The 15,104-nt window shown below is 42.6% G+C and overlaps 1 protein-coding gene across 3 annotated transcripts in view; it reads right to left on the bottom strand.

Annotated features, from left to right (window-relative positions):
- The window catches only part of LOC121299052 (diacylglycerol kinase theta-like), a 130,178-nt gene that overhangs the window by 30,317 nt on the left and 84,757 nt on the right, over window positions 1–15,104 (bottom strand). For 2 of the 3 annotated variants that reach the window (XM_041226546.1, XM_041226555.1), the window contains exons 18-19: window positions 14,294–14,478; window positions 6,296–6,396 (exon numbers count right to left, since the gene is read on the bottom strand). In XM_041226546.1, the coding sequence (XP_041082480.1) occupies window positions 6,296–6,396; window positions 14,294–14,478 (286 nt within the window). Of the gene's footprint in view, window positions 1–5,301; window positions 5,806–6,295; window positions 6,397–14,293; window positions 14,479–15,104 lie in introns of those variants that run through there. The other variant, XM_041226564.1, reaches the window with a different exon arrangement.

Raw genomic sequence — 15,104 nt, forward strand, 5'->3', positions numbered from 1 at the left:
GGGTCCTGGACTGCGGCAACCCACACCGGGTGGTGAATAGTGACCTGGATTGCCATCGTGGCCTTGCCTTGCATCGGTGCCAGTTCGCTGGTCACCATCCTTAGCTGTACGGTGGTTGCCAGGTGGACCCTCTCTGGCCCGACATCCGTGCAGACCAGGGTCACAGTGGACCCGATCTCGATAAGTGTGGTCCCTGGTCCACATGTATCACATGATGACTGCTGGCTGGACGGGCCAGTCACTGGCTGCTGGTCTGGAGAGTGGAGCTCTGCCCTCCTGGCCACAGGGCTGGGTCTTCATTGGGGTGCGGGGTGGTATTTCTGAGGGAAGGAGGAAGAGGCCCATGCTGTCCTGTCTACGCAGGCCCCATCTCGCTTCCCAGCGGATGCACTGAGTATTGTTGAGATGAGGGCGCTGTGCTGAAGTAATGGTATGGGTTTAGTTGGGGTGCGGCGACAGGTGGCAAGCATTGGCCTGGGTTAGCCAGTTGTGGCAGCGTGTTGCACAAGTCGGTTTGTATTTTGCAGCAGTGGTGGGGCACAAGGCATCTGCTGGTGGGGGCCTGAGCTGAACTGTTGAAGCCAGGTGGTATAGTGTAGGCAGGGGCCGGAGTGAAGAGCAGGCTCTGGTCTGTGTTGTACTTGGGTGCCTGTGTGGTGGCAGGGTACAACACAGGACCAACACAGGCGTAGGTGAGACGGAGGTGAATGAGGGGCCTCTGTGGTAGAGGACCTGATTATGGCAAATCAGACTGGGCATCCATGGTGGGTTGCCGGGGTCGCTATAGCTCTATGGACATTCAAGTTGGGTCTGCCTGGCAGTAGGGGGAGCTGTGCCAGCTTAAGGCTTGCTTCTGGGGGCAGCAGAGCCAGCGGGGTCAAACTCCTTAAGCACAGCTTTGACTCGTTCTGCCTGGGACACAGCCTGCTCCAGAGAGGCAGGGGCGGCCATCCTGACCCTCTGGCGCAGAGCCGAAGGGATTAACCAGCATATGAAGGCTTCAGTGGCAAGGTGCTGAGGCACGACGGGCGGTTGGTCCGGGTACCCTCTGTGGGCCAGGTACAGCATGTCTGCGGCAAGGACGCCTAGTCTCTCTTCTGGTCTTTGCGTCCTAAAAGCAGGTTCACTCATACCGAACCGGCGGTCCAGGGCTGTGAGCAAGGCTTCATAGTCCTTTTTGTGCTGAGATCGAACAGCACCTGCGTGTCTTCCCCTTCTAATGCAGCCACCAGCTGCCCTGCCTTCTCGCTGGGACTCCGTTGATTAATCAGCAGTCATTTTAAATTGTATTAAATAGGCTCCCCAGTTAGCAGTTCAATTATAACAACCTGCTTTGACTGTGCTGCGGTAAGGCCTTACTTCAGTGGCATTAGCCCCCCTCATTCCAGCATTTCCACTCAGGTCAGTAATTCTGGTTGGTGACTCAATCCGGTTTGGCAAACTAATTGGGGCTGGCATCACAACCTAGGTTGGCAGTGCGATTGGGGCTGTCACGTCTATCTGGGTCAGCTCAGCACTTACATCCTTGTCTATCTCAGGATAGAGGTTCTCTGCTCCTCCATGCTTCCTCTATGTCAGCTCCTTTCTTCATATGTTGTGGGTGTCATTTAATTAACAATAGAACAACTATGTTTATAGTCATACCTAGAACAACCATGACCGGTCAATTTGACCGGCATATTAAAAACAACATACAGTGGCTCTCAAAAATATTCACCCACCTTGGACTTTTCCACATTTTACTGTGTTACAACATGGAATCAAAAAGGATTTAATTAGGAGTTTTTGCCACTGATCAACACAAAAAAGTCCATAATGTCAAAGTGAAAAATAAAACGTACAAATTGTTCTAAATTAATTACAAATACCAAACAGAAAATAATTTATTGCATAAGTATTCAACCCCTTGAGTCAATATTTGGTAGAGGCACCTTTGGCAAGAATTACAGCCATGAGTCTATTTGGATAAGTCTCTACCAGCTTTGCACATCTGGACACTGCAATGGATGTCCATTCTTTGCAAAATTGCTGCAGCTCCGTCAAGTTGGAAGGGGGCCTTGGTGAACAGCAATTTTCAACGCTTTCCACATATTCTCAATTGGATTGAGGTCCAGGCTTTGACTGGGCCACTCCAGGACATTGACCTTTTTGTTTTTAAGCCACTTCAGTGTGGCTTTGGCTGTATGTTTGGGGTCATTGTCCTGCTGGAAGATGAATCTTCTCCCAAGTCCCAGGTCTCTTGCAGACTTTATTTATTTATCAGGTTTTCCTCGAGGATTTCTCTGTACTTTGCTGCATCCATTTTGCCCTCTATCTTCATGAGCTTTCCAGGAACTGATGCAGAGAAGCAGGGGGGTGTTCTCAGGATGATGTGCGGTGTTAGGCTTGCGCCAAAAGTAGCGCTTAGCGTTGAGGCCAAAAAGCTCTATTTTGGTCTCATCAGACCATATAATCTTCTTCCATTTGGTCACAGAGTCTCCCACATACCTTCTGGCAAACTCTAGCCGAGATTTGAGTTTTTTTCAACAATGGCTTTCCTTTTGCCGCTCTCCCATAAAGGCCAGTTTTGTGAAGCACCCAGGCTATTGTTGCTGTATGCACAGTGTCTCCCAGCTCAGTCGTGGAAGACTGTAACTCCTTTAGAGTTGCCATTTGCCTCTTGGTGGCCTCCCTGACTAGTACCCTTCTCACCCTTATACTCAGTTTTTGAGGATGGCTTGTTCTAGACAGATTCCTAGTTGTGCCATATTCTCTCCATTTCTTAATAATGGAATTTACTGTGGTCTGGGGGATATTCAATGCCTTGGAAATGTTCTTATATCCTACTCCTGATTGGTGCTTTTGAAGAACCTTATTCCGGATTTGCTTTGAATGTTCCTTCGTCTTCATTATGTAGTTTTTGTTACGAAATGTACTAACCAACTGTGGGACCTCCCAGAGACAGGTGTATTTAACCTGAAATCATGTGAAACACCTTAATTGCACAGAGGTGGACTTCATTCAACTAATTATGTGACTTCTAAAGACAACTGGTTGCACCAGGGCTTATTTAGGTGTGTCATAGCAAAGGGGGTGAATACTTATGCAATCAGTTATTTTCTGTTTTATATCTGTAATTAATTTAGAACAATGTGTAGATTTTATTTTTCACTTTGACATTAGGGACTTTTTTTGTGTTGATCAGTGGCAAAAACTCCTATTAAATCCATTTTGATTCCATGTTGTAACACAATAAAATGTGGAAAAGTCCAAGGGGGGTGAATATTTTTGAGAGCCACTGTAAATATTATAATGAAAGTACAAACAATTGAATATAAGTCATAGTTTTATTCATGAAAGTCATATAAAGCATCTACACAACTGAAACATTGTAAACAAACAGACATTTGAACAGAAATTTGTTTATATACAGACATATTACATAATGCACATCCTCAAAACATAAACACATATTTGAAAATACATGTGTATATAGTTATATAATGTACAACTGAAACGATGTAAATAAGTATCAGTTTTTTAAAATAAATAGGTTTATATTGCCTAAATAACAAAGCGCAACCGAAGCTATGCGTTTATACACACATGCCATAATCGAAATTACATGAATAAACACTTGAACAGAATGGGCTTCATTTACAATTGTTTACAAAGTGCTGGCACAAATCACACAGATCCTGCGCTTTTCAAAATATGCAGTGCACTTACCACATTGTCTGCCTCTGCTGCATCAGAATCTTGTTTGGTAAAATTTGCAGTAATTCCTCTTTTCTGTCCTGCTTCTTCAGCAATCCATTTGCAATGTGTATTGGGGCAACAGTGAATTTCTTAGAAAAATGTGTGACTTACAGTAACCAGTGCAGATGGACAGCCTCGAGCCATCAGTTGTCAAGGCTAGTCAAAAAGTACTTTTTTCACAGTAAAACAGGTTTAAATGTTTATGTCCATGTTATCTCTGTGGTGCAGGGGCTATGTGAATTGCTCAGATCCTCCCCTTTTTTTTCGGCTTCTCTCAGCTCCTATCGGTCTCACTTGGCCACTGAAAGGTTTTCTTGTTTTTTTTCTGGAGAAAAAACTACTAGAGACCTTTACTAAAAGAAGACTATGCGGAGGTCTAATTCAAGCATTCAAAATTCTAAAAGGTATTGACAATGTCGACCCAAGGTACTTTTTCAACGTGAAAAAAGAAACAAGGACCAAAGGTCACAAGTGGAGATTAGATAAAGGGGCATTCAGAACAGAAAATAGGAGGCACTTTTTTTACGCAGAGAATCAGTGGAATCTGGAACCAACTCCCCAGTAATGTTGTTGAAGCTGACACCCTGGGATCCTTCAAGAAGCTGCTTGATGGGATTCTGGGATCAATAAGCTACTAACAACCAAATGAGCAAGATGGGCCGAGTGACCCCGTCATTTGTAAACGTTCTTATGTTCTTATCTAAACACCCGGAGATATGTTGTCTATAAAAGGCTGTCATTACACAAGAACATAAGAACATAAGAAAGTTTACAAACGAGAGGAGGCCATTCGGCCCATCTTGCTCGTTTGGTTGTTAGTAGCTTATTGATCCCAAAATCTCATCAAGCAGCTTCTTGAAGGATCCCAGGGTGTCAGCTTCAACAACATTACTGGGGAGTTGATTCCAGACCCTCACAATTCTCTGTGTAAAAAAGTGCCTCCTATTTTCTGTTCTGAATGCCCCTTTTTCTAAACTCCATTTGTGACCCCTGGTCCTTGTTTCTTTTTTCAGGCTGAAAAAGTCCCTTGCGTCCACACTGTCAATACCTTTTAGAATTTTGAATGCTTGAATTAGGTCGCCACGTAGTCTTCTTTGTTCAAGACTGAACAGATTCAATTCTTTTAGCCTGTCTGCATATGACATGCCTTTTAAGCCCGGAATAATTCTGGTCGCTCTTCTTTGCACTCTTTCTAGAGCAGCAATATCTTTTTTATAGCGAGGTGACCAGAACTGCACACAATATTCAAGATGAGGTCTTACTAGTGCATTGTACAGTTTTAACATTACTTCCCTTGATTTAAATTCAACACTTTTCACAATGATCCGAGCATCTTGTTAGCCTTTTTTATGGCTTCCCCACATTGCTAGATGAAGACATTTCTGAGTCAACAAAAACTCCTAGGTCTTTTTCATAGATTCCTTCTCCAATTTCAGTATCTCCCATATGATATTTATAATGTACATTTTTATTTCCTGCGTGCAGTACCTTACACTTTTCTCTATTAAATGTCATGTTGCCATGTAAAAGCCCAGTTCTGAATCTGTCTAGATATTTTGAATGACACAAAATTGATTCAGGATTGATTTAAATGCTGAACATTTAAATTGGTGCTTGGTAAATACTATTTTACACTTAGGGAATCAAATTTGATTTCACGAAGAAATCAAATGTAAAAAAAAAAAGTATTTTAAGTAAAGTAACTTTACAAAGGTTTCATTATATTTTAGTCCACTCAGTTCTGTTTTTTTAACCATTAAAGTGGTTTTAGCTGACAAAATACCTTTCATAAGTCATAAAATTGCCAATACTGATCTCAGATGTTCAGTTTCAAAAGAAACATGATATCCCAAATATGTATTTAAAAAAAATACATAAAATAAAATAAAAAAATAAAATAAATGGGGCTGATCTGGTACTACAAAGGTAAAAGCAAGTTCCCAGTTTGCTTGCCTTCCGTTCCAGGATATCTGCTGCACTTTCTGGGTCTTTTCACCTCAATATTGTCTTTGGGTCAAAACCTCTTCCTCGATGCAAATCGTGTCAGTCATTAAGGGCAGCAGCTAGCTACAAGTAGGGATGGGAACAATGTCACTCTTCAGGTGGAATTACCAGGAAAGTGCAGGACTACAAGAAAGCAAGGCCTGAATACAGAGATTTATTTAACTTAGTGTAGTTCCACATATCATATTTAAAAACACTGATTTCTTACAAAACTACACAATTGAGACCTTCACAGCGAACGGATATAAATGTGTTAATAACTTGATTACTCTTGAATTTTTTTTGCCCTTTTCTGGTTATACATACTGTTTAAGACAGTGGGCTGAAATGCACATTAGTCAGTTTGTGTCACATTCCTAAGGCCCTAGAGAAATTCCAGCAAACTGTAATGGCATCATTTCTAACAACTTATGTTAATTCATTTTTAAAGACAAAAAGCCTGGTCATTAACCGTGCTCCAAAACAAACACTATGCAGAACCTGCTGAGCAAATCAAACAAAATTACATCATGCCATCTTTCAGGTATTAATAACAGAGTAAGTAGAACAGTACCTGCTGTTAAATTTGCCCGGCTCCTCTTCCCTGGCATGGTGAAAATCAAGACTCAGCTCTGCATCAATGCCCAGTCCACAGTAATTGTTCATGTGTATGATCTGAAAGAATGGGCAGATTAAAATACAAACCCATAATATGATTACAAATTGCTGAGGTCATTTTCAATGTTTTTTATACTGCACTCCCGCCATATCTGGTGCAAACATAATGATGGCAACCAAGCGAGGCTCCAGCTTATATCTGTAATTAAAAGGTTCTGTTTTACTTACTGCACGTGTTCTGCTGCTGCGAAATATATTCTTGTCTTGCTACACTGGCTACATTTTTATATTAAGGTAACTTTCCCCTTGATTTAAAGAACACCAATTCTGAAATAACATTACGCCATAACTAATAGCCCTTAATAAAACCGCAGCAAATAACACTGCAGTGGAGATGTTTTTAACCAAGCTGGCACTCTTGCAACTTGTAAGAAGATTGAGTGTCTCAGCACAGTTGTAATTTCTTGTCTATTTGTGTAAAATCAGCATTAAAAACAGCTGAACAAACATAAGTTAGAAGGTTGTCTTGTTTTACAACACTGCAACATAGGATCAGCATAGAGGAGACAATGCTTCCAGTAAAGCTTGGAAGTATTGTATTGCAAAGCACCTTGAGATGCCACAACATAAGACACCATGGGCAGGATTTTCAAAATGATAATTCCAACAAAAAATCGGTATGTAGAATGGATTTTCAAGAGGTCGTTATGCCTATCTCGATATTAAATAATCACTAACGTGATTTCCAAAATTATTTTGATTTACAAAATAATGTTAACAAGCAGTGCTTCTTGCAACTATTTATTTTGTTTGTGTGACAATTTAAAAGCAAATCGGTGTTAATTGTCATAATTTCTCAGGAGTTACTCCCGAGTGGCACATCCGGTAAAGTCGCTCTGCGTGGAGTGCAGGATGCGCCCTATAGCCAGGAGGTTGCTGGTTTGAGTCTAGGCTATTCCACTGCCGACCGTGGATGGGAATTCCCAAGGGGCGGTGCACAATTGGCCGTTCGCCGGGGGGGCTGCATGGCGGGCCTGCAGTGAAAAGTGGTTGGCTGACGGCACATGTTTCGGAGGACAGCGTGTGTTCGTCTTCGCCGCTACTCAGTGGAGGTGTGGGTGGTAGCCGTGAGCTGAGCCTAAATAAATTTGGATATTTCAAATTGGGAGAAAAATTGGGTAAAATCAATTGGCAACTACTAAATTTATAAAAACAAAACAAAACAAAAAAAATAATAATTATCAGGAGTTAATTTGCACTTGGAAAAGGAGGGTTTTAATTAATGAAAGACTAACTCACCCTGAAACAGAAATTTAACAGACCATGGCTGTGATGCTGACAATACTAATATGACTAATTTATTATTAACAGCGTTACCATTAAATTATACCAAAATGCGCTTGCTATTTATAATGAAGGTAACCTATACTATGTTGCCCCAGTGCTTATAAAGTCAGCAAAAACATATTTTCCCTTTATTGTAAATAAAAATGTGAATTGATATAGTTTAATTATAACACTATTAATAATAAACAAATCATGCAGCATGGTTCTTATGAGAAAGGGGCAGGAACCTTGCTAATGGAGGTTGGTTCTGGGTTAGGTTTTAAACAGTGACAACAGGATAGAAGCCACGGTCAGATGACTGGATAGAGAAAGGCAGGTAAATTTAGTACTTTTCTTTATTTATTACACAGATGGTCCATGCGGTAGTAAATAGGCAGTCAGAAATAATAATACGGTATAACTAAAATAAGAGATTCACGTCTCCTTATGGTACAGCAATGGTACTAACAATGTCTTAAGGATGGTTATAAATGTACTACCGTGACCCATGGTTATCTTCGCAGAAGATGGAGGAATAAAACAAACAAAAGAACACACACTGCCAGCAGGAACGTGCAGGTTAACAACTAACCGAGTTGGGCTGGTCACGCTGTGATGACGCAGTACGAAACATAGAGGGGGACATCCTTACACACAGCAGTGCTGGGCTAAACTAAATTAAACACATTCTGACACAGCCGCCCCTAAATTTGTACAACATATTTGTAACCTAGGAAGAAAGTTTCTGGTTATTCAGTCTTTCTGGATAACCTCATCCTCGTCCTTGAGGGCTAGAAGCTTGATCAGTCAGCCATCTGATCCTTGGTAAGTCTCTGTAACCTTGCCAGTCTGCCATAGAGCACAGGGTAGTTGATCATCAGGTCTTTACAGTCCTTGTGCCATTTCTGGAGAAGCTGAAGATCAGGAAGATAGTCTTTTGAAGTTGGCCCTGAAGTGGTCAGCAAGAATCTGGCTCTGACGCCAACAACGGCTCAACAGATCTTTGGAAGGATATACGACCTGAGGAAAGGAAGCGTCCTGACGTCCCATTAGAAGCACATTAGGTGTGATTGGCTGGGTGTGATTGGCCCTGGGTGGGGGGTCATATTGGCTGGCGAGGACCTTGTATATGTTCCTCATGGTAGGTTCCGGGTACTTAGTTCAAGTGTAGGCTCCTGGGGGTGCCCACTACTCTGGGAGAGCCACAATTCACAGTTTTTGGATCTTGCTTCAGGGGGTAAGTGTTCAATTACTGAGGGTAGGTTGCTGGCCCACTGTCTGATTTCAAAGCCACCAGATGACAGCTGCTCAGGCATCTTTTCAATAAGCTGTTTAGCATCAGCTGCTGTACTCAAGCTTTGTAGGCAGTTGACGACGTAGAAGGCCTTGTCAATGGAGTTCAGGACTTCTCCGTTTCCTTCTCTACTGTTCTGCGCATGCTTGTGTAATGCAAAGGTAGCACAGCATGGGCTACAGGTGGTGCCAAAGGGTAAGACTTGCCATTCATAGACATCTGGGGGTCTGTCCCATTCCATGTTTCTCCAGATGAAACGGAGGAGCCGCTTATCTTCAGGCAGTAGGTGCAGTTGGAGAAACATAGCCTTTATGTCACCACAGATAGCAACTGTGTGTTGTCTAAATCTGAGGAGCACTCCTAGCAGGGCTGGAACAAGGTTAGGTCCTGGGAGTAGATGGTTATTCAGGACTAAGCCGTCATGTTGAAATGGGCAGTTGAACATCAGTCGGGTCTTGTCATTGTGCTGCACAATATGATGCGGGAAGTACCAGGGTTCTTCAGTAGATGCAGCTTCTCCTGGGCTTAGCATTTTTACATAGCCTGCATCTACTAGCTTTTGAATCTGTTGGTTGTGAACTTCAGCGAGTTTAGGATTTTTAGTGGGGCATCGCTCTGTGCTTTGCAGGTTAGGGAGTACTGTCCCCTTGGTTGCTTTGAAGCGGGGGCTGTCCTGGGTTTGGAGCAGTGGTGTAGCATAGCGCTGTACTCTGTTTATATCTACTCTAATGGTCTTTGCTTCTAGCAGCTCTACAGCTCTCTGGTCTTGCTTCGACCGGGTTACATATTTCTCGTTAACGTATGTTAACCTGTGTCCACCTGCCAGAGTCTCTCAACGTTCTTCAGTAAGTCAGATGTTGGAGACACAATGGTGGTCAGTAAGCATTGCTGCTAGTCAGTTTGCTGCATGAGGAAGCTAGCTGGACTTTGCAGCGCCCAGCCTAGGTTGGTGCAGACTGCAACTGGAGCACCAAGAGGGCCTAGATTCACAGGTTTTATTGGAATCACCAGGTGCGGGAAGTCTGAGCCAATCAGGATCATCGGGTGAGCTTTGTCTACTTGAGGATGTGGGAGCACACGTAGGTGAGGATAGCGTCTCTGTAAAGAGTCAGTGGGGTAAGAGTACTCTAAGAGGGCTACTGTGGTCTGAAGGCGTGGTCAATCTTGTACCTCACACCGGGATTGTTAACAGGAGATACTTCAAAGCTAACTGAAGCACCATGGACTTGTACAATGTCTTGTCTTATCGCTTCTGGTTATTTCTTCAATTTGAGTTGCTGAACTGCTGGAGTCAGGATGACCGTCCTCTCAGATCCATCATCCTGGACTGTATAGGTTTCGACAGTGTGGCCTGCACTGTGTAGTAGCACTTTCACCACTTTCAGTATCACCTTGTGAGGGCGGTCTGGTTGGTCTAAGTAGATCAACCAGGCTCAATGGTGGTCATGAGAACATTTTTGCATTCTTTCTGAACAGCATCATGCAAGACGGTGAGATGCAGCTCCTTACATGTGTTGCAAGGCTCCTTAAGTGTTTCTTTCTCTTTGATCCACTTGATAATCTGTTCTGTGGAAAGCTTCTTGACCCTGTGTTGGTCGAAGCTGGCTCAGCATTGTAGTAGACGAATGTCGGTTGCTCTTTCCTCTTGGATGTAAGGCATGCTTCCTCCTATCTGGCTTCAGGGTTTTCCTTTGTACAGGACTGCTGCATGGTTAGAGATCCGTTTGGCACGAGACTTGGTTTGCAGCCAGGCTGACTGGTCATGGAGTGTATAGCTCTGGTCAGCATTAGCTTTCAGTATGCTGCAGTTGATGCAATACTCCACAAATCCATCACGATAGCTTGGCAGTAACTTACTAATAAGCCAACATGTGAGCCACACTTGAGTTCATAGCAGTTTTCTCCTTCAAGAGACTGCAGCACGCCAACCAGGGAGTGCAGACACAGCAAAGTCATCAAAGGCTTCAGTGTCTCCCAACTTGATTGGTGGCGCGTTCATGATGGTTTGTATGTACTAGGCAATTTAAGATGGCCTAATAGTACTTGGTACTTGTACTGTTCAGTGAGGTGACTGTGATTGTTCATAAGACTGTCCAGCGCCATCTTGAGGAGGGTGAAGTCTCTTTGCTGTTCTCAAAGTAGGGTAGAGTAGGCTTTGGTATGCCATGGAATGCGGCAATCAGCAGGTGCATCATGTTGGGTGCAGGAGGTATCCCAGGTGGATACACTGGTTGCATGTACGATGTTGCTGCTGGGAATGCTTGATATGATAATGGCGGACATGGTGCTGCATCTACTGGTGGGTGAAAGAGTGCGTTAACGGGATAAGGATGTTGCAGGTTGGATGCTCCAAGCAAAGGCGATAAGGTTGTGTTGGGGACAGCATGTGTTGAGTTGTTAAGGTAAGCCTGCGTGCTTTGGTAAGCAGGTACAGTCCCGGCCGCCCCATGGTGGGCAGTGTTCATCACTGTTGCGTGAGTAGAGCTTCTTGCCTGCACTGTCTGTGCAGATCCAGTAGGGTGTGCATTGTGATACAAGCCAGTCCCTCTGATGGGTGCTGGAGGGCCTGAGCAGCTACAGTATCGTCTGCTGTGCCGCCCCATTGCGGTGATGAGTTTGCAGCGTAGGGCTGAACAACTGTTGTGTAGGGTACTGCTCCAGCGTTGAGCGTGTTCTTACCTTGCTCATTTGCTCTGACGAATGACAAAATCATTTGGGCTTCTTGCAGTTCTCTTTCTACCTGCCTGAGGCGCCGCTGTCTTGACAGTTGCTGTATAATCATCTCTCTCTGTCCGAGAGCTTCACGGGCTTGATAATCTAGCTATCTGCAGTGTTCATCAGCTCTGCTGTCCTCTTATCTGGCATTTGAGCTCTTCCAGCTCAGCACGCTTCTGCTCTTCTATAAGAATAGCTGCTTGTGATTCACTGAGCTGCATGCTTGAAGCATGGCTGTGTGCCGTGAGTGAGCTGCATTTAGAGCAATGACTGCTCCTACTTGAGCTTGATCTGGAGTGGGTGCTTGCTTCACTCTGCGGTGCTTGTGCTGGTTGCACAGTGGGGTGTTGCAGATCCCCTGTAAAGGGGTACCCCAGGAGGTAATGGGAGCCGTTTTGTGGAATCTGTCTCTCCCTTGGAATACGAGCACGTACTGATGGCTGGCTGCCTGTACTGATGGTTGGGCCCAATGGTTGAGATGTTGTCACTGTGCAGACAGTCAGGGTGTCCACCGCGGTAGTAACAGCAACAGCAGAATCAGGTAGGCTGGTAGTTAAAGGGTTAACTGGGTTAGCAGCACTGGAGTTATCCATACTGTCTGCACTGGCACTGTGGGAGACATCAATATTTGCTTGTCATCCATTTTATCCTATGGTCAGTCTGTTTGACACTCCGGCTCGAAAGACCATGTGAGAAAGGGGCAGGAACCTTTCTAAGGGAGGTTGGTTCTGGGTTAGGTTTTAAACAGTGACAACAGGACAGGAGCCACGGTCAGATGACTGGATAGAGAGAGGCAGGTAGATTTACTTTTCTTTATTTATTACACAGACGGTCCACGCGGTAGTATACAGGCATATAAATGTACTAACGTGATCTGTTGTTATCTTCGCTGAAGACGGAGGAATAAAACAAACAAAAGAACAAACTGCCAGCAGGAACATGCAGGTTAACAACTAACTGAGTCGGGCTGGTCACGCTGTGATAACACAGTATTAAACATAGGGGGGTCGTCCTTACACACAGCAGCGCTAGGCTAAACTACATTATACACTTTCTGACAGTCCTAATAGCAGTTGTTAAACATTCTGTAAACATTTAATCTAATCGTTAAAAAGTGCAATATGGGGCTCGCTTTCAAAAGATAATCACCACAAACATGAGTGGAATACCTAATGTGATCGAGAATATTGACATGGATTTTGCCTAATGTATTTGTAATGTTGTCAGACTCCCCCACAATGTACACTCTCACCTTCACACGTCTGTATGCACATGTTATAACACCTTCTTATAATACTGTAAGTATTCGGTGGCTACTTCTATTCGTGTTGAGTTTATTTATCGCGGAGGCGAGCAAACAGTACCAGTGAAAATGCATGACTAGAATAAACAAGTTGTGTATTGGGTTGGGGAATTCTATCATAAAGCTTAATAAATGTAAAATGAAGTGTAACATACATGATATACATGTATAATAACTAACAACTACAAACACAAATGGCTTGAATTGAAACTTGAAACATATTTATTTATATCCTACAATCTAAAATACATACAAAATTAGATGTCAACATAAGAAAATAAATTCCAACCAATATAGACAGATGGCTTACTCCCCCCCCAACCCATCCTAAAAATACATATAATTTTTTGAATCTGTGCCGTCCGATTTTTACCCACACCAGATCATTGTAAATCAGCATTGTATATGTGCACAATTTTAAATTAAACTGACAAATTATACACAAAATATATATTCCCACAATTTTTTATTTCATTTCCATTTAGCTGCTGTTCGTTGGTGGGAGAGATGTCTGCCTGTATGCTAGTAGTGTCCATAACAGCGAATTATGCTTCCATTAATTGAGATGAAGTGATGTACGTGACCTTCAGCAATTAAGCTTTTTAACGAGAAATACATTAATTAACAACCTCATCGACTCAATTTCAAAGCATTTTGTATGAAAATTACTTGCTGCTAAAGCTCTCGTTACTATACCACAAGTTCGATAACGCTGGTTTGTGAAAATCCTGCCCCATACAGTATAAGCTTGGAGACCAAATAGTACTTTAAAAATGTAATTTGAATTGCTTTTTTATATTTCCCTTACTATTTTATGCGGTTTTCAAGTTACTTCAATATTGATTTACTACCATTTGTCTCTAAATCTCTTTAGCTGGGTTTGAGCTCATTGGAGAAGTCCTAGGCCTAACATTCCTATTTATAAGAGAGCTGGTGGGGTTAGCAGAGTCAAAATCATATTGTCACATGATTTGCATGAAACGAGGTAGGTTCAGCCTCACACTTCAGACAAGCGCAATGTAAACTCAAAGCCAGGTTAAGGAAGACTTATAGAAAAGTTATAATAACTATTTGGGAGCAACACACATATTCCCATACAGTATCCATAGACACTGTATTCTTGGAACATTTGTATGAAGAGGTCTTTTCCAACAAAGCTGACTGAAACCTAGCACTTTGTAAGGAAAGGAACAACCCCTGAGGTGCCATGTTTATTTTCTAAGCAGAATTTGGATGTGCATTTTTGGAGGTGACCACATAGGCATCATGCAGATACGGATTCCAAAAGGCACTGCAGCAAGTTAAGTGTGGGATACCTTTGGTGGCTCTGGCTCCGTGATGCCATTCTCCTTATCCTCGTCAACAGCCTCTTGGGCATCCAGCAAAATAGTCCAGCGGTCCATCAGCACCTCTTCTGCTTCATCCAAGGACATGAGCACAGAATGGGGGTCCTCCCCACTGTAGCCTGCACCCCAGCGCAGCACCCTGGCCAAGTCATTACCTGAACACATTGTGAGAAAAAATAACTACATAATTTACACCAGAGATACATTCATACATTGTGGAGAATGTATATAAAAGTATCATATTTCTTAAATGTTTAAGTTCAAATTAATGGAAACCAAGGAAAAGAAACTTGCTGTGAAACCTTGATAACCTTGGGACAATTTTACAGTCATAATCTGATTAACCAATCTAGAAACCTCTAGAAAATATAAATAAAACCCTGAAACTTTAAAATATATAATGTACAGTACTGTAAATAAAACAAATAGAAGGATGGTTAGTGCATTTTCTTTAGGAAACATAACAGCCCCACATTGTACTTTTTAACTATTCGATGAAATATTTACAGAACACGTAAACTGCTGATAATCATGATTCATTTATTATTATATTCATTTATTATTATATCAAATCACATTTGTTTTTTTATTTACAATGAAGGTAACCTGAATTATTGATTTCCATTACATGAGAGTAGATGTTAAACTTCATGCTGATTTGAACTTGGCTCTCGCCAAGACAACCACCAATTAAGAAGTAGCTTTACAGTAAATTAATGTGATCCATCTGCACCTCCATCCATTTGCGTTGCTTTCAATCTCATGATGTAGTTATCCTTCT

Source organism: Polyodon spathula, chromosome 2 (assembly GCF_017654505.1).
Source record: "Polyodon spathula isolate WHYD16114869_AA chromosome 2, ASM1765450v1, whole genome shotgun sequence".
In the NCBI taxonomy this organism is placed as follows: domain Eukaryota; kingdom Metazoa; phylum Chordata; class Actinopteri; order Acipenseriformes; family Polyodontidae; genus Polyodon; species Polyodon spathula.